We start from the raw sequence: 20,704 nt of genomic DNA, 5'->3' as shown, positions 1-20,704 counted from the left end.
AATTTACAGGACATTAGGCACTTGCCAGTAGCTACTACTTCCTACTTTTTAAGGGGTCCTCAGTTTTCTTCCGTTAACAAAGCAATCGCCAAAATGTCGGGGGAGGTGTATATTCTGTGGCTTCTTTCTCTCATACAAACGGTAGGTTTATTAACAAAATAAGCTAAGTCACACGTATGCGTTTGTTGCCTATGGCTCAGCTTGTATCTGATTACAGGTTTTATTTTGCTACACTCGATTTATAACCACTTCTTTGCTGCGACATTCGTAACCGGTATTAAACCGAATGACGTGGCTTAAAACAATTGCACCGGTTTACAAAGTTTAACGTTAGCCAGCTATCCACCTTTGGTAAAACTGATATTTAATTACATTGTAATAAATCTTAAACTTTACTACTCATACTGTACTTCAAACAAACGGAAACTGCTCGCCTTCACTGAAGTGACAGGTGACAAAGTAAAGGGCCAATCACGGCGAGACAGCGGCTGCGATTCTTCGAAACGTTCAAGTCATGGGGAGAACATGTTACCTAGCCCGATTGTTTGAGTATTTGAGTGTATGACGATAAATGAAGTATTAAAAATGGTTACATATCCACCACCCAATGATATATAATCACATCTTGTGTTTATTTAGAACTTATTTAATTGTTTCAACTTAACTTTCTTTCTAGTCAATGCACAGCTACAGTGAAATCACGTTCTTGCTCATTTAAAAACCAACAATGCAATAATCAATAACAATGTTATACTAGAAAAAAACGCGATAAATTAAAATGTGAGGAACACTAAGTAAGCATACTATATACAGTTGAAGTCGGAAGTTTACATACTTAGGTTGGCGTTATTAAATCTTTTCAACCACTCCACAAATTTCTTGTTAACTAATTATAGTTTTGGCAAGTCGGTTAGGAGATCTACTTTATGCATGACACAAGTAATCTTCCAACAATTGTTTACAGATTATTTCACTTATAATTCCCTATCACAATTCCAGTGGGTCAGAAGTTTAAATACACTATGTTGACTGTGCCTTTAAACAGCTTGGAACATTCCAGAAAATGATGGCATGGCTTTAGAAGCTTCTGAACGGCTAATTGACATAATTTGAGTCAATTGAAGGTGTACCAGTGGATGTATTTCACCTTCAAACTCTGCCTCTTTTCTTGACATAATGGGAAAATCAAAAGAAATCAGCCAAGACTTCAGAGAAACATTTGTAGACCTCCACAAGTTCATCCTTGGGAGCAATTTCCAAACACCTGAAGGAACCACGTTCATCTGTACAAACAATGGTACGCAAGTATAAACACCAAGGGACCACGCAGGAAGGAGACGCATTCTGTCTCCAAGAGATGAACGTACTTTGGTGCGAAAAGTGCAAATCAATCCCAGAACAACAGCAAAGGACCTTGTGAAGATGCTGGAGGAAACGGGTACAAAAGTATCTATATCCCCAGAAAAACGAGTCCTATATCGACAACCTGAAAGGCCGCTCAGCAAGGAAGAAGCCACTGCTCCAAAACTGCCATAAAAAAATCAGACTACGGTTTGCAACTGCACATGGGGACAAAGATCATACGTTTTGGAGAAATGTCCTCTGGTCTGATGAAACAAAAATAGAACTGTTTGGCCATGATGACCATTGTTATGTTTGAAAAAGGGTGAGGCTTGCAAGCCGAAGAACACCATCCCAACCGTGAAGCACAGGGGTGGCAGCATCATGTTGTGGGGGTGCTTTGCTGCAGGAGGGACTGGTGCACTTCACAAAATAGATGGCATCATGAGGGAGGAAAATTATGTGGATATATTGAAGCAAAATCTCAAGACATCAGTCAGGAAGTTAAAGCTTGGTTGCAAATGGTTCTTCAAAATGGACAATGACCCCAAGCATACCTCCAAAGTTGTGGCAAAATGGCTTAAGGACAACACAGTCAAGGTATTGGAGTGGCCATCACAAAGCCCTGACCTCAATCCTATAGAACATTTGTGGGCAGAACTGAAAGTGTGCGAGCAAGGAGGCCTACAAACCTGACTCAGTTACACCAGCTCTGTCAGGAGGAATTGTCCAAAATTCACCCAACTTATTGTGGGAAGCTTGTGGAAGACTAACTTGGGTCAAACGTTTCAGGTAAACAATTCAAAGGCAATGCTACCAAATACTAATTGAGTGTATGTAAACTTCTGACCCACTGGGAATGTGATGAAAGAAATAAAAGCTGAAATAAATCATTCTCTCTACTATTATTCTGACATTTCACATTCTTAAAATAAAGTGGTGATCCTAACTGACCTAAAACAAGGAATTTTTACTGGGATTAAATGTCAGGAATTGTGTAAGTGAGTTTTTAAATGTTTTTGGATAAGGTGTATGTAAACTTCTAATTTCAACTGTACAGGCTCAGTTCCAGTACAATTTGTGTGCAGGGATATGTATAGGGTTAAGGTGACGAGGCAACAGGATATAAGAGTAGTAGCAGCGTGTGTGTATGTATGTATGTATGTGTATATATAAGTATGTGTTCGCATATTATTTTTGACTAAGCAGATTATGGAGTGAGTGTTTAGGGCCCTGTTAGTGTGCATAGACAGTGTAAGCAATAAAATAAAAGGTCAATAAAGATACAAGGTTACCACCACCGCACATTAATGCGAAGCTCGAGTCGTGCGTCCTCCGAATGACACCCCCCCCCCAAACCACGCTTCTTTCTTTTTTTTTCCTGATGCCTTGAGATGGATGAAATCATACCTTGAAGGCAGAACTCAGTGTGTCAGAGTGAGCAATGAGCTGTCGCCCTATCGTAGCTATGATGTGGGCGTGCCCCAAGGGTCAATACTGGGGCCCCTCCTGTTCAGCCTGTACATTAATGATCTGCCTTTTGTCTGTACTGGGTCTGAAGTTCAAATGTATGCAGATTATACAGTGATATATGTGCATGCAAAGAGCAAACAACAAGCTGCACAAGAACTCACTACTGTAATGGTCCAGGTTACAAAGTGGCTCAGTGACTCGTGTTTGCATCTCAATGTGAAAAAAACTGTTTGCATGTTCTTCACAAAGAGGGAAACAGATGCTACTGAGCCAGATGTCTATGTGTCAGGGGAGAAGCTCCAGGTGGTATCCGATTTTAAGTACCTTGGCATCACACTTGATTCCAACCTCTCTTTTAAAAAGCATGTGAAAAAAGTAATTCAAATAACTAAATTCAACCTAGCTAATTTCCGATTTATACGAAATTGTTTGACTACAGAGGTAGCAAAACTGTACTTCAACTCTGATACTCCCCCACTTAACATACTGCTTGACTAGTTGGGCCCAAGCTTGCTGTACAACATTAAAACCTATCCAGTCTGTCTACAAACAGGCTCTCAAAGTCCTTGATAGGAAGCCCAATAGCCATCATCATTGTCACATCCTTAGAAAGCATGAGCTCTTGAGTTGGGAAAATCTTGTGCAATACACCGACGCATGTCTTGTATTCAAGATCCTTAATGGCCTGGCTCCCCCTCCACTCAATATTTTTGTTAAACAGAAAACCCAGACGTATGGCAGCAGATCCACAAGGTCTGCCATGAGAGGTGACTGTATAGTTCCCCTAAGGAAAAGCACCTTTAGTAAATCTGCATTCTCTGTGAGAGCTTCCCATGTCTGGAATACACTGCCATCAGACACACATAACTGCACCACATATCACACTTTCACAAAATGCTTGAAGACATGGCTAAAGGTCAATCAGATTTGTGAACATGGTCCCTAGCTGTGTGTTGCCGCTTTCCATGTTGTCTGTTGTCTGTAGCTTGTGAGGTGTGGAAACACTTTGTTGCTTTTATGAATTTTGTCTTGCTGCTTTTTGCTCTATGTTGCTCTGTCTGTATGCTACGTCTTGCTTGTCCTATGTTGCTATTTCTTGCTTGTTCTATGTTGCTATTGTCTATATTGTAATTGTTTTTAATAACCTGCCCAGGGACTGCGGTTGAAAATTAGCCGGCTGGCTAAAACCGGCACTTTTACTGAAACGTTGATTAATGTGCACTGTCCCTGTAAAAATAAAAATAAACTCAATAAATAAACTCAACTCAACACCCGCCCGCTTAACCCGGAAGCCAGCCGCACAAATGTGTCGGAGGAGACACCGTTCAACTGACGACTGAGGTCAGCCTGCAGGCACACAGCCCACCACAAAGAGTCGCTAGAGCACGATGAGCCATGTTAAGCCAACCCCTCTCCTAACCCGGACGACGCTTGGCCAATTTTGCGCTGCCCTATGGGACTCCCAATCACGGCCGGTTGTGATACAGCCTGGGATCGAACACGGGTCTATAGTAACGCCTCTTGTACTGCGATGCAGAGCCTTAGACTGCTGCACCACTCTGGTGGCTCCTGAAAACATTAGGTGACAACCAATCTAATGTCTCTGCATTCTTTCCTGCTCAGCTTTCGGCCTATGGAGCCGACCTGTCCTCAGAGGCATGCAGGGAGCTGGGCTTCTCCAGCAACCTCCTGTGCAGCTCCTGTGACCTGCTGGGAGAGTTCAGCCTGGGCCAGATCCAGCCTGTCTGTAGACAGTGCTGCCAGCAGGAGGCCCAGATGGAGTCCAGGAAGGTAAGACGTTTGACCGCATTTAGAGTATCTAAATAACTATAACGGGTGTATCAATTAGAGGTCGACCAATTATGATTTTAACGCCGATACCGATTATTGGAGGACCAAAAAAAGCTGTTTCTGATTAATCGGCCAATTTTTTTTTTATATTTATATTTGTGTTCATGACAATTACAACAATACTGAATGAACACTTTTATTTTAAATTAATATAATACATAAGAATCCATTTAGTCTCAAATAAATAATGAAACATGTTCAATTTGGTTTTATTAATGCAAAAACAAAGTGTTGGAGAAGAAAGTAAAAGTGCAGTATGTGCCATGTAAGAAAGCTAAGTTTTAAGTTCCTTGCTCAGAACATGAGAACATATGAAAGCTGATGGTTCCTTTTAACATGAGTCTTCAATGTTCCCAGTTAAGAAATTTTAGGTTGTCGTTATTATAGGACTATTTCTCTCTATACCATTTGTATTTCATATACCTTTGACTATTGGATGTTCTTATAGGCACTATGGTATTGCCAGCCTAATCTCGGGAGTTGATGGGCTTGAAGTCATAAACATCGCTGTGCTTCAAGCATTGCGAAAAGCTGCTGGCAAACGGAGGGAAGTGCTGTTTGAATGAATGCTTACGAGTCTACTGCTGCCTACCACTGCTCAGACTGCTCTACCAAATATCAATTCATAGTCTTAATTATAATATAAACACACAGAAATACGAGCCTTAGGTCATTTAATATGGTCATCCGGAAACGTATCATTTCAAAAGCAAAACGTTTATTCTTTCAGTGAAATACAGAACCGTTTCCTTTTTTATCGAACAGGTGGCATCCACAAGTCTAAATATTGCTGTTACATTGCACAACCTTCAATGTTGTCATCATTATGTAAAATTCTGCCTAATTAATTACTGTCTTTGTTAGGAAGAAATGGTCTTCACACAGTTCGCAACGAGCCAGGCTACCCAAACTGCTACATATACCCTGACTCTGCTTGCGCAGAACGCAAGAGAAGTGAACAATTTCCCTAGTTAATATTGCTTGCTAACATGAATTTCTTTTAATTAAATATGCAGGTTTAAAAATATATACTTGTGTATTGTTTTTAAGAAAGGCATTGTTTGGCAACAACGACAGTATTTTTTTCCGCGAATGTGCTTGTTAAATCATCACCCGTTTGGCGAAGATGGCTGTGATTCAATGATAAATTAACAGGCACCGCATTGATTATTTGCAACACAGGACAAGCTAGTTAAACTAGTACTATCACCAACCATGTGTAGTTAATTAAGTAGTGATTATGTTAAGATTCATAGTTGTTTTTATAATATAAATTTAATCCTAGCTAGCAACTTACCTTGGCTCCTTGCTGCACTCGCGTAACAGGTGGTCAGCCTGCCACGCAGTTTCCTCGTGGAGTGCAGTGTAATCGACCATAATCGGCATCCCAAAAAAATGCTGTTTACCGATTTTTGTTAAGAAAACTTGAAGTCTGCCCTAATTTAATCGAATCAACTATCCTCGTTGTCTCAGTCCATCCATCTGCACTGATAAGAAAGCCTGGTGAAAATAATGTGCAGGAAGCTCATCAACTGGCAGCCTTTCATCCAGTCAGTTCTTCTCAGACCAGTGCAGAGGAGAGGAGAGGATGTAGTGAGCTGTATGAGCAAGGATCCACTCCGTCACACATGCAAGTCATGGGATCAGCTATGTCACAATATATTGGTACCATGTGCATTGACCCTCTGTGGCCAAACAAACACTAAGTATTCTCATGTTCAGACCTTGCGAGAAGATACTGACCACACCGTTACGCGGAACGCAATCATGGGTCCAGCGTGAAATACGGGTCGGAAAACGTACCTCGATTCATGTTAGTGCTATAGATTTTATTAGTTGTTATTAGATATTTGGTGTTAGTGCTATAGATGTTATTAGTTAAATATTCGTTGTTATTAGATATTGGGTTAGTGGAATAGATGTTATTAGTTATTAGATATGAGTTGTTATTAGTTATTAGATAATGAGTGTTAGCGCTATATATGTTATTAGTGTGTTAGATGTTGTTCGTGTTAGGTGCGGATGTTGTTAGGTGCGGATGTTGTTAGGTGCGGATGTTGTTAGGTGCGGATGTTGTTAGTGTTATTAGCAGTCTAAGGCACTGCGTCTCATTGCTAGAGGCATCACTACAGACCCTGGTTTGATCCTGGGCTGTATCACCAGCGTCCGGGATCGGGAGTCCCATAGGGCGGCGCACAATTAGCCCAGCGTTGTCTGTGTTATGGAAGGGTTTGGCTGGGGTAGGCTGTCATTGTAAAATAAGAATGTGTTCTTAACTGAATTGCGTAGTCACATTTATTTATTTTCCAAGCTACTGTATAGCACACAATATTTTACATACAGTAGGTTTTTAAAGTCTGCCTCATGTAAAAAGAAAATATAGATTTAAATCCATCAAAACATATTGCGATAATTGTATCGTCCCAGCCCTACTTAACATGTGCTCAACTACTCAAATAGATTCAAAATTGGCTCAAGTGGTGGAGTACAGAACTGTCATTTCTGCTTGATTAAACTAAGCAGCCCCCCCCCCGATGCCACCCGAGTGCCATGGTATCCTAGCAACACTACCTAGGAGAGTAAGCCTACAGAGGTGTAAGCAGCAGCTCATTTCACATCTTGATTATTACCTCCGTCCTGTAATATAACGTAATATGCCACTTAGCATACTCTTTTACCAAAGTGACTTACAGTGAGTGCTTACATGTAAAAGGACCCATGAGCACCAACGTAAGAAGTTCATAGGATCGTGACAAATGACACCCACTGTGCTGTGCTTTGATATCCAAACTTGTGAAAGACACTTCTATGATTGGTTCAAATTTGGTCCGGTCTGGACTAACCAAATTAGGTCTCGTTTGGGGGCAGTGCTCATTAAAATAATAACCAGTATGTAGAATAATACCCAAATATGCAAGGCAGGATATTGCATATGTATGCAATATCCATTAGTGGATGGAAATTACACACACACACAAATGTAATTTCTCAATCTGACTTCAATATTATGTAAATAAATGCAACAGGCTCTGTACGTCTCTGGAGGCGTCTAGTGCAGGCAGCGAGCCTCGCATCACCTCTCAGTGTGACTATAATGAACATGTCTAGCTTGCACCGTTATGCAATTTGAGAGACTAAATACAAATAGCTAATCCTGGCAACCAAAGTTCTAGAATTAATTTGAGGCAAGCAGATCAGCGATATCAAGGTGGTACCCGAGAATGTGCTTTGTGTATAGTGTTAATAATTACCAATAGGTCTACTCAAGTACAAGTCTATAGTCAAAGAATTACTCTGTAAAACGAGGAATGCATTTCATGAATTAAACTAATAGTGATGCATGATATACATGATACATTAGACTAACAGAGTAAATGACTATCACCAATAGGCTAAGACTTAACGCGGTTTTACACTTTGCTTGTTAAAACAGTAGACAGGAAAACACTCAGATTCTAAACCAACTCCATTTTAAATGAGAGGTGTCTCTACCTCTTTGAACTAGATGCCATCCAACGAACAAAATAAGTTTTCCTGTAACAATAAATCCACAGCACTTAGTTAGGCTTGGGCGGTATACTGTATACTGAGGTATTTGGAAATACCCACTGGTTTTTCCATACATATTTGTAGGGTGTAGGCAGGTAGTGTAGCGTTTAAGAGAGTTGGGCCAGTAACCGAAAGGTCGCTGGTTCAACTCCCCAAGCCAACTGGGTGAAAAACCTGTTGTGCCGTTGAGCAAGGCACTTAACCCTAATTGCTCCTGTAAGCATGTGGTAATTTTTGGGGTAAATAACTGCAGTTAACTTGTGCAATGCGTTGAGAGAAAAGCGCTTGCGTTCTTCATTTCACCCGTCACATTACTTTACATAATGAAGCTCATGGAGTTCTCCAGAACGGTTGAGCCAGTCACATTATTTTACATAATGAAGCTCATGGAGTTCTCCAGAACAGTTGAGCCAGTCACATTATTTTACATTATGAAGCTCATGGAGTTCTCCAGAACAGTTGAGCCAGTCACATTACTTTACATTATGAAGCTCATGGAGTTCTCCAGAACAGTTGAGCCAGTCACATTATTTGACATAATGAAGCTCATGGAGTTCTCCAGAACAGTTGAGCCAGTCACATTATTTTACATTATGAAGCTCATGGAGTTCTCCAGAACAGTTGAGCCAGTCACGTGTTAGTTTGTAAATGTCACAAAGGGAGAAATGGGAACAGGTGAGTCCAGCAGTGTATGGACAGGGTTTTTATTTTATATTGAAAGTCAAACATTTTTTGCTTCAATAGAGGGATCAGGGATGTGTAACTATAGTTTTCCTTCACAGAAAATACATACATTAGTGCAACACGTTCAACATAAAATAGCTCAATTTTCATCAGATGACAAAAGTGCAATGCTATTTTGCTGGCAGCAAAAAAATATTTCTAATGTTTAGGCCCATCATAGAAAGATTGTAGCCAGATTTATTTCCTAATGTGTAGCTTAAAGATAATCTTGCATTTTACCTGAGAAAAATAGCTACATATCAGTCAGAGCGCTGTTTGCTGAATGAATACCCGTTCCTGAGTTCTCATTCGACTTTAGAAGTGCAACTGAAGCGTAAAATGTTTCTGATGCCGAGCAGAAATTACAATAAGAACCATTTTAGATCCGTTTACAAAACGCAGCAATATATTTATGCCATTTTATATATATTTTTCCTGCGTGGAAAAACTCTGAATGATGTGTTAGCAAGTTAAACTAGGGGTCTGTTATCTAAGTAAGTGGCTCAATTAATAAAGTAAGGGGGCGTCATATTGTGTTAGCTTTCTGCCTGTTTGAGAAGTCATAGGCCTTTGGAGAGTTATTTGTACAGCTGCCACTGCTATCTTCATTTCCTTGTGTTGCTTTCTCCTCTCCGGTCTTGGCCTGTCTGCTCCTCCCCCCTCTTCTCCAAGCAGAGCAGGTACACCAGTTGCCCTAGTGACTCCAGATTCCCCACACACAGCATGTAGACATGCTGCTGGAGAACCAGTACTGTTCTTCCTTCAGACAAGCATGAGTCAACTTTGTTCATTTGCACAATGTCTCTCGTTCACATTCGCTTGTAAATGTCCAAACTGACCAAAAATTACGTTCCTTAGCTCCTACCTATATATGTAGGCTATAACTTAATGAGTGGGATTGCCTTTCTTTACAATTTGTTTATTTTTGTTTGCTGCCCATTAGCATATTTAGCTAGCAGCCTCGTGGAAATTCGCTATTACTTGTGCTAATTTTGTTAGCATTCTGGTAATAGACGCTGGATGGGCTTTTTTGTGTTTTTTGGCACTACGCCAGTAATGGCGTGAAGGACAGTATGATATAAACATCTCGATACCACTCAACCCTACATACAGTACAATAGAACGTATCTAAAATTCATAGCTCTTTGTGAACTCTTGAAACATGACAATTTCATTCACACAGTAACATTCATTTAGTCGATTTCAAGTTTTCATCTGTCTTCACGCCTCCAACGGTGTCCGTGCTCCCAGGGTTCTGTGGGAACTCTCCTCCCCGGAGAAAGCCACAGTTCAGGTGTGTTTGACCTTGATAGCCCGCAGATGGTCCGCCATCCAAACAATGTCATAAATTGCGATTGAGTCGTCACACTGGACCTCAGCGCCGGCAAGTCGCCCGTCGTGGATATCATATCCATGCATTTCTGTGTAGTACAGATCAGACACATGATGAAATTCTGTTACCAGGTGTAAATCCACTTCACTTTCTGTAGTTCAATAACCAAAATAGATTTGCTTGATGTATCATGTTATATTGAAATTCTGTTACCAAACTGTACACTTCTTCCAGTAAATTTTCAGTGTACATTGTTATGTTGTCCTTGTGCATAGAGTTCTATGGTTTATTAAACTTTGAAAACCAATTGTTTTTGTTTGGCATATATGTTAAGTGAAATATCTGAGAGTCGGCACAATTCCGTTACCGTGGTATTGCCTTTGTGATCTCTCAAGAGCGCCCCACTCTTAGCAACTGTGTCACAAAGGACCACATGTACTACAAGGCGGCGGCTGCTGCTGCCCCTCTTCTTATCCCTTAGGAGACCTGGGAGAGGGCGCTCGCTCAGCGCAGTCATTTGTCTGACTGTAGAATTTTCTATTCACGATTGACATTCTGCTGCATAATGAAACATTTGTAAAAATGACTTTTTATAGTTTAATGTGAGTCTCGATGAGCATGGAGGACATTTTTCCAACCATGTCTCTGTGTCCAGAAATGCTCCTTCAGCTGCACCTCTGGCCCTGCTGCCTCTCTGCAGGCTAATATTACTGTCACTCAGTGGAGCAAGCCAGCGATGGCCTTTAGGGTTTTGGCCCATTTTAATGAGTTTTTACTCCAAGCGTTTTAGAAAAGCACTGAAACTGGCAACGACATCTTGGTTAGTTCAGAGGATGAAAATAATAGAAATGGCCAAATTATTGTGTGCAAAACCAAAGTTTGCTGTAAGTGTGAGGGATTGATTAACACTTGTAAAAAGGCCATCGTGGTAGGAATCATCGCCACCCCTGTGTTCAAGCCTTTGTCGACGTGCCCCTGTAATCAACAAAACTGTGACTTCCTCCCATGCAGTATGTGAAAAAAGGTGAAAGGAAGCTCGCTTTTGTAATTGTATTTCTGTTCCCAGTAACAGCGTGCCTGGGAAATACTGCTGTGACACTCCAATTTCCTGTTAGTTATCGTGTAGAGGTGTGGAGCTTTGATTACCTGCGAGTCACAAAGCTGCCTTCCATCAGAGCATATGCAGGTTCACAGTTTAATGACCCTGAGGAACAGCCTGTCTACCAGACTGTCCAGAATCACATCAATCCACCGCCAGGAGCTTCTCTGTGTGGGCGTCAGTGTTTAAAAATGTGTTGTCAGGAAGGAAGTTGGATTTTTCTAAGACTGCATATTTTTGTTGGCCAAAATATTGTCAAGATAAACCTCTGCATTGGTGTAGAGCAGGGGTGTACAACTCTCGATGGACGTAGTCCTGCTGGTTTTCCTTTTTACCTGGCAATTAATTAATCAGTTAAGGTCATTGACTGGCCAGCGATTGCTGGCCTCCACGCCATAGTCAAGTCTGGTAAAAATGTAAGGAGAACCAGCATAGCTTGTGGCCCTTGAGACCTGTATTTGTTTAGCTAGTTTTAGTAATGAGTGGATGTTAGGAGCTGTGTGTTAGTCAGTTAGGTGACCTCCAGTAGAACAACGTGGTCATCCTGCGCCGCACCCTGACCGTCTGCTTGTACACGCTACAGGACTTAATGCAGTACTTTCCCCTCCACAGCTCTACCCTGGGGCCATCCTGGAAGTGTGTGGATGAAAGTTGGGGAGGTTCCCTCAAGTCCAAGGTGAGCTGTGTGGTAATGTTTTGTGATCACCAATCTTGCAAAGCTAATTGGTGTCAGTTTGTTCTGAGGGGGCTGTTATTGTTGCCAGCTTGTTGGGGTTGAACAGGGATCATCAACGAGATTCAGCCACGGGCTCATTGTTTTTCTTTTGAGGATGGATGGGGGGCCGGAAGATAATTACAATCATTTGTAGCGTGCAAATTTACCACAAGTAGCCCAGACACATAACATTTGACTAAAACATAAGCATTTCAAATCTTGCTAACGTGTGTATCTTTATTGTTATGCGTGGGAATACTTGAACGGATTTTCCCAATTGAAATCACACGGAGCTGATTTTTCGGGTATATTTTCATTTTATTATTTATATCCAACAATACATTATTATATATATATATAATATTTGGGATGTTATATATATATATATATATGAATCTTGCTCAGAAAACTTGGGGGGGGCAAATCCAGTTAGGAAACCCTGGGGTTTGGCCTTGGAGCAGCTGTACTGTTTTGTTCACAACTGTGGTCCCGTTAACTTTATTACCGAAGAATGTTTTCCAATGGTTTCTGTTTACAACATTTGTGTAAAAATATGAACTGTCCATCGATTCATTAGACCTGCGATAATGCGTTAACCTTGTTTTCTGTCCACAGCTTTTGTCAGGTCTGACAAGCCGAAGATGTTCAAGGGTCTTCAAATTAAGGTACAAATGAATTGTAGATAATCTTGCCTGTTGCGATTAGTTAAGTGTCAAATGCTGTAAAGAAGTTGATTCTCTCAGCTTTTTTACAACTTTGGAATTAAAATAACCAAATTGTCTTGGAACATAATCTTCTGTCGGTATGGAAAATCATGAAGCCCACGCACCAACAAAGTTTCACAGTATATAGAGTTTTTATAATCTTATTGGCATTTCAATGGCTGTTGAATTGAAAGGGTTTACTGGCTTGCCCGTAGTCCTGATGGTCCTCTTGCCTGTTGGTTTGGTTTCAGTATGTGAGAGGCGCAGACCCGATACTAAAGCTGCTGGACGATAACGGGAACATCGCTGAAGAACTCAGCATCCTCAAGTGGAACACGGATAGCGTGGAGGAATTCCTGAGCGAGAAGTTGGAAGTATATAATACTGATTCATAGTGCATCATAACCTTTTTCCCTGCTACAAATCTGTACACCGTTTGGATTTGATTTTCTAATTGTATGTTGAAGTACTGCACTGTTAAAACAAAATATTTTTTTTACCTGAAAATCAATCTGTAGTTTTTCCTAATTACATTTTGTGCCAGGATGTAAAACGGCTGTTTTGTAGATTTGTAAACATATCAAAATACTTAAACTTACATGCAAAATACATGGTGTTAACTTTTAAATGATTGGAATGAATTATCCAAAGAGAGTGTAAAGATTTTCAGTGCTTGTTACATTTTAGATTTTTTTCTCCTCCCGTCTGTCAGTTGTCCCTCTGTAGTTTTTTAAAATATTGCTAATGGTGTCAGCAGGAGGATCTAAGGGTGGGGGATCTAAGTGTCTCACCTCATGAGAATGTTCTGGGGAGGCACACATTAATGAAGGCCTCACAGTAAACCACAGTTTGGGATGTGAGACCTGATGGCCCTGTGTGTCTCTCTGGGCGTCTTTATGTGGAGAGGGACTGGATTCCCCAGTGTGTGAATGAGTATGGGGAGGAGGAAAAACGCTGCAATTAATAAAATGTCTTTCACTGTATTTATTTCTAATGCTATCTGTCTTCTCTTTGTGCGTACCCTTAATTTAATCAACTGTGCTGTGGTGCATACTTCTGAGTACCACTTTCACTAAAAGCAAAAAGAGACCGGTCTACACTGAGAGTACAAAACATTAGTAACACCTTCCTAATATTAAGTTGCACCCTTTTCTTCCCTCAGAACAGCCTCAATTTTGTCGGGCATGGACTCTACAAGGTGTCGAAAGCGTTCCACAGTGATGCTGGCCCATGTTGACTCCAATACTTCCCTCAGTTGTGTCAAGTTGGCCTGATGCCATTTGGGTGGTGGACCATTGTTGATACACACGGGGAACACTTGAGTGTGAAAAATCCAGCAGCGTTGCAGTTATTGACATGCTCAAAGAATTGACAATCCTTCTTTAACCCGTCTCCCCTTCATCTACACTGAAGTGGATTTATCAAGTGACATCAATAAGGGATTCACCTGGTCAGTCTGTCATGGCAGGAGCAGGTGTTAAATGTTTTGTACACTCAGTGTAGGTCCAACATGGAGAGGAGCTTTGATTTGCCAAAAGTTGTAGTGTTCTTGCCATCTAGTGGAATAAAATGTCAGTTTCCAGGTATGTACCACAGTTTTCAAATATAGGCTCTGTATTGTATACTCTGACTGAATGTTATGGTAGGACATTTGAGAAATGGAGAGCATTTTGAAAATGTACAAATGAAAGCTTTACATTAATGGTTTATTGACAAAATAGCAGTAACACATTACCCAAGACCACATGAAACTAAAACAGTTACTGGCAGTAAAAAATGAAGCCCACTATTAACCGCAACAGAATACAAATTTTTAAATAACATGCAGTAAAATGTATTGAAACTCTAGGAAGCGTATATGAAAATGAAGCACTATATTCCGAAGCAACATTTAAATACATGCTTCTTAATGTAGAATCAAATTTATTGATGCAGAATATAACAGAAATTATACATATTTTTGGATGTCTCTCTTCCCATCCTATGCATGGTGGTCATCATAGACTGGCCTGTTCTGGGCTTGGGAGGCTTTGTAAGCAACTCCTGTGTAGCTGGGGGGAAAAATGCAAGAAAATTACAATTTTGCATATTCACTTTCATTTACATATGTGTAAAAAAAAAAAAAAAAAAAAAAAAAAAAAACCTTCATTACATTGTTCATTTGGGCCTACCTGAATATAGCTAGAAAAATATGTAAAATTGATAACCTACGTTGACTTGTCTGGCTGCAGTCCCCTGAAGGCAACACACTTCAGAATCCCGCCCAATAAGAGCAAAGCTGCACCTATCCAGGCAACAAAGAGGGCGGGGCCAAACGTGTACCTGTCACAGAGAAAAAGCACAGTTGGTAACTGACTCACCTGTCTATAGCGATACCATGACCAAATATGGAAATAGAGATGCATGAAGTTCACTCTTACCTCGGCATCATATTTCCTCCATTCTCTATGCCCTGTCCCATCCCACCTCCATAATTGGGGTTGTAGGTGGTCATCATGAAACTAGCCACAATTTGGTTAGCATAGATTGAAGCTCCAGCAATAGCACAAATGCCTGACAGAGGAAGGAAATTCATTGCTCAGTGGCAATAAGAGATTTTAACAAAAGCAAGCCGCTGAAACTGGAATTGTACATTTTATTTTAACAACTCATTGATTGAGGACTTGGGTGGTTACACATTATCACCAAAGACATACGTTCAGAGAGTGACATGTAGAAATAAGTGATTGAATTGCTGTTCTCCAAGCTACATGCAAATAAGCCGCCATTGTAAATAAGAATTTGTTTAACTGACTTGCTTAGTTCAATAAAGGCAACATTTTAAAATGTGTTAATATAAACCTTTTCGGCCCTATACCTGCAATGATGAACATGACCCCCGCTGTAAGGGTCATCTTGGCTTTGGAGGAATCTTCCATGCTACCCATTTTAAGGCACTTGAGGGAGAACAAGGCTATCATGGCCCCTATTACACCCAGAACAATGCCCACAATCATCAGTGCTCTCACTGCCTGAAAGGTACCTGGAAGACAACACAAATCATTATGTGTATTCAAGCCACACATTGTTTTAGTACCCATGAGTTTACAAGTCATATTGCCAGGGACAGAGGCTCCAATGTGAATAACAAGCTTCTTCAATGTATTCTGTTGGTATTTGAAATTTGAATCGGGATTCTTTGTCATTTTTTTTGCCTGTGATAATGGTGTTGACCTAACATGAGTCTGGCTATGGAACCATAATGCACTGGGGCTAAAGTCCATACTGATAGGAGCAGGCCAGGGAAACGGGCGGGAGTTCATTTGGGGAGAGGAGATGACTGAAACTTAAAAGCAGAAAGACTCCAAAATGTCCTGTCAAATAAATAAAAAAAACCTTTTGGCTTCCCTTTTCTTTTTCTTCAAATGTCACTAATGATTGAGCCGATTCTGCAAGTAAATAAGTATATATTTTTTCGTAAACCATGATCCATTGTTGTTATACAGGTCAACTGTTCCATGTTCCATTCCTTGAGAATTAAAATGAGAGGAATCTACTTGATTATTTTGACAATATCAAGGTCAGAAATGTTCATGTGATGCCCTGTTTCAAGTCCAACCCAGGTGTCCATGTGAGTTTGGACACAAAAGACCACTAGGCTACTACAGAGTGGAAATAGAACTACAACTATTGCTCTAGTTTAGTGGTACATTTAAGAACCTTGACACAATTTGGTGGTACAGGTAATTACTTTCGGAGAAAACACATTGTTGATCAACCTTTTGAGGAACTAATGGCCACACCAATTCTTCTCCAACTCCCCCATACAAGTCAATCTGTAATTTGAACCCTGAACCAATATCTCCGAAACCTTCAATGTAAAGCACTTGGAAAAGAGTTTAATAAATTCCACATTATTTACCTGAGAAGCCCAGGAGGCCGTAGAGGGGCCGGCACTCAGTGAAGCCTGAGGTGCCCACCTCACAGTTCTGCCACAGGCCCTTATAGGTGTACACCGAGGTCACCACGTCCCCCTGACGATCCTTGACGCTCCAGTTGTTCATCCCCGTGGCGGCGATGATGGCAGCCCCGCCGAGCAGGCCCAGGACGAATCCACCCGTCTGGAGTGCAGTGGCCATACTTTCCGGAGTGTGAAGTGTGAGTGAAATGTGTGTGTGTAGGAAAGGGATGTAGAAGGGTGAGAGATGGGGAAGGCGGAAGGGCGGTGGTGGAACTAATGTGGAGTAGGGTGGGGTTGCTGAGGTTTCGCCCCGCGTGTGATGTGGCGTGGGCGGTTGACCATGTGCACGTTCACGCTCATGTGCACGCTCCTGCTTGGTTTCTCATCAGAGATGTGGGCACAGTGGAGATAGGTGCACCAGGTACCTTTCATCTGAGCCAACCGTTGTTGGGCAGGAGTAAATAAAGAGGCCTGAATCACTTTAGCTAAGACAACCCCATAACAGCACGGCATGGTGAGCATGTGTAATGTCTATATACCCTGACAAATAAAGCTAGTGAGACTGAGATAGATTAAGAGAACTCAGGCAGGCAGGCAGGCAGACAGGCAGGCAGGCAGGTAGGTGGATAGATAGACAGGATGGCATATTAAGAGGCACCCACTTCACAGACAGGTGATGGAGATGATTTATAGACGTGGTTTTAGGTGAGACTCGAAATGATTCAGAGTGAACAGCAACCTGTAATGACATCAGGTAAGTCCCAGAGTGTATAGGCACCCAGACGTTGGTGTTGATGATTTGTTGATGAGACCGCATCAGTTCTTTTAATATGATGCTTAGTAAGACTCATTCCTTTTCACACTCAGAACAAGCAGAAACTCATTTTAATCACATGATCATTTTGTCAACAATCCAACTGGGCAGGAGAGGCTTTCCATTCTTCTCTTATCGCAAGCCTCTCTCAAGCACTGAGAGCACACACACACAGACATATACACACTGAAAGTTTTTATACAGTGAAACCAAACAGTCTGGATTCCATCAAGCAATACTGGTAAACCATTATGGACCAATAACATTATTGATAAAAATACCATGGTAACACAATCTTGAGAGCTTTTGCTAATCGTCTTTGGTGGGCAGGGAATTAAAATGTTATAAGTGGTTTAACAAATAACTTTCTTTGCTTCAGAATTTGAATTTGAATGTAAATGTGGTCCAATGAAAATCATCAACAAACCAAAAGCTAGGTAGAGGTTGACCTCAAACGCTGTTCTAAGATCAGTTAACTCAACCCCAATCCTCCTTAACCATTATGGAGGTAAAATGTGAAACTGAATATAAATCCATTTCAACGAGATGAATTTGAATACAGATGATCATGTCCATGTCAACAAAACACAGTAGCAGTGGTCATCATGGTATTCATTGATTATATTGTAATAAACTGCTCAATTATGTTGCAGATCCTTGTTTAATGAGTAATCATAGAGACATCAATTGACTGTTTTATTCTTTTGTATTAGTTTAAAATAAAGCATCCATTTTACATCACTAAGAGTCTGTTTCTGTTAGAAATCATCACTGATTCACAGGTTTATCCTGCCCTCCTCTGGCCACTAGTTGAACATGTGAGATGACATTTGCAAAATTATACTTTGATGCATTCTTATTTATGAGGTAATTTCATAAGACAAAAGTGACTCATTGGGGTCTATCTGACTTGGTACGTTTACTATGCATCTTCTGATAAACTGACTTATCAGTAGCTGGCTACGAACAGCTGCCAAGGAATATGGTCTGATCTGTTAAAAACAACTATTTTAATTGACAATAGACAAATCCAGATTTTTGAAGGCATATTGACAATTGAGATTTAAAGTTTGGTAACAGCCTTTTTTGAAATGCCAAAATAACCTAAATCATATTTCCCCAAAATATTGCCATATCATCATAAAGTTAATGAAGTAAACACAACATAAATACAGAACGAAAAATCCATATAAATAAGGAAAACCAATCAAGAATGAAAATGTCAATTCATTTAGACCTATCTACAGTAAATAAATAGATATATTCAGTTGTACCATGATCAAAATCGGTCCTCGTTGCGCGTGCGTGGTAGATATAGCCCATTGCTCACCTTGATGTGAGACAACAGCAAAACTATTTTGACAGTTATGATGTTAACATTCATGTATTTTATTCACATGCGTTTTTTCTTTATGTGGTCACACACTTGAATGTGGTGAACAGGAGTACGGGTCTATGCCGGCCATACCTGGAAACAGGATGTATGCAACCTGAGGCTGTAAACCCGTCGCCGACCAAGTGCCACAGTTACAGGGCAAGGCGTACCCCGGGTTCGTGGAGGACGGGTGAGTATGAGTGTGCTGGCTGGGGCATCCCAAACTTCCAAACGCGCCAGTCTGGTATCCCAAAGAGGACGCATAGGACAAGCCGTTGGCAGCCAGAGCGTGGGGAATTTCTGAGATCCTCTGGACAGCACCGGTGCTGAATTGACCTGAGTCAAGGAGCGAGTATGGTGATGATGTCGGCGGCAAAAGGGCTCGAGCTTTCTCAGCGGAAGCCAAAATGGACTCCGTGGAAAATCCTTTCAAATGTTCTGCGTCCCCGAGGAAGGGAAAGGGGAAAAGGAACCGGTCCTTCTTTAGCAAGCTCTTGGGTTTGCGCCGAGGTCTGTACTTGTAGTTGGGGTGATCTTTCATGTGTTGCGCGCGCAATCTCTTGGCTTCATCAATGTATGGTCGCTTCTCTGATTCGGAAAGCAACTTCCATTCCGCGCCAAGTCTTTTGCTGATTTCAGAGTTGTGCATTTTGGGATTCTCCAGTGACATCTTTCGTCTCTGACCGCGAGACCACACCATGAAAGCGTTCATGGGCCTCTTTATGTGATCCAAAGGTTTTGCCATCTCAATAGCGCACGGTGAAATGCGCATCAACATCAACCAAAGTTATAAAGATCTATAGATTTAGTTGTTGCTATTCAGCTCACCAACTGCTCATGTTCCTTTAGTGTGGAGATGTGGCACAGGAGAGAAAACGTAGCCTATCCAAATTGGGTAGGATAATTAACAGAGTTTAAAGATAAAAGTTCATACAAATGCCTCTGTTAAAAAAACACGACTAAACCCGGTGGCAACTGGTGCTCCAATGCGAGTTGAATCACTTGTGTGTTTCTCAAGAAAAAGAAAGCTGCCTGCAATGCAAACTCAAGAATGTGAAGAGGCGCGTGAATGGGAGCCAAACGTAGCCAAGTTCAAAGGTATGGATCGAGCTGTGTAGGTCTGTGCGCAACCTGACAACATCATAGAGGTGTCATACTCAGGCAAGCCAATCGGAGGATAGAAAGCATTGTAATCCCTTTCCTAAAAATGTAACCTATGCAACCGGCAATTTGGGGGGGGCGGGGGGGGGAGGGGAACTTTTTTTGTAGCCTTTTTTGCGTTCCTTTTGTTTAGAGTTTTTCACCACCAGCAGATAATGTATTCTGAATTTGGAAATGTATCTGGAGTTAATCTCCCGTGGCCGTTTTACTGGAGTGGACAAGTATTACCTACTTGTCCATGGTCCTGAAATGCCAATTTGAAGCGAGAGGTGTTATGACATCTCCAACTAAAATGTGTAGCAATTACCATGGACTTCTTCCCTCAAACAGACTCTGAAAAGAAACAGGAAACACTGTTAAAGAAAGTGTAACCTTGTTTATATAAAAAAATAACAGTAGGGCCACATTAGTAAAACATTTAATAAAATATGTGTTGTCAAAAATATATATTTTATTGTCACACACACCGGATAGATGCAGTGAAATATGTTGTTTTACAGTAGTACGTGGCCATAACAGATTTTTCACCTTGTCAGCTCAGGTATTCAAACCAGTGACCTTTCTGTTACTGGCCCAGCATGCTTAACTGCTAGGATATTTGCTGTCCTTAGGCCATGCCACGTCTT

At 41.1% G+C, this 20,704-nt stretch overlaps 1 protein-coding gene and 2 pseudogenes across 1 annotated transcript; 1 reads left to right on the top strand and 2 right to left on the bottom strand.

Moving 5' to 3' along the window:
* The first annotated feature begins 32 nt into the window (after positions 1–32).
* Positions 33–13,771, top strand: LOC135558481 (selenoprotein F-like; annotated as a pseudogene).
* Positions 13,772–14,613: 842 nt separating this feature from the next.
* Positions 14,614–15,950, bottom strand: LOC135558482 (claudin-18-like; annotated as a pseudogene).
* Positions 15,951–17,640: 1,690 nt separating this feature from the next.
* LOC135558154 (transcription factor Sox-14-like) lies at positions 17,641–19,695 on the bottom strand. The gene has a single exon (XM_064991889.1). The coding sequence runs from the start codon at positions 19,693–19,695 to the stop codon at positions 18,961–18,963; it is 735 nt and encodes a 244-aa protein (XP_064847961.1). The 3' UTR covers positions 17,641–18,960.
* Positions 19,696–20,704: the final 1,009 nt, after the last annotated feature.

The sequence above is a fragment of the Oncorhynchus masou genome, chromosome 17 (assembly GCF_036934945.1).
Source record: "Oncorhynchus masou masou isolate Uvic2021 chromosome 17, UVic_Omas_1.1, whole genome shotgun sequence".
In the NCBI taxonomy this organism is placed as follows: domain Eukaryota; kingdom Metazoa; phylum Chordata; class Actinopteri; order Salmoniformes; family Salmonidae; genus Oncorhynchus; species Oncorhynchus masou.
Note: the sequence above shows the minus strand (reverse complement) of the source record. Positions and strands in the feature narration are given on the sequence as shown.

Coding starts and splice junctions, on each gene's coding strand:
- LOC135558154 (XM_064991889.1), bottom strand. CDS start 19,695: ATGTTGATGCGCATTTCACCGTGCGCTATTGAGATGGCAAAACCTTTG.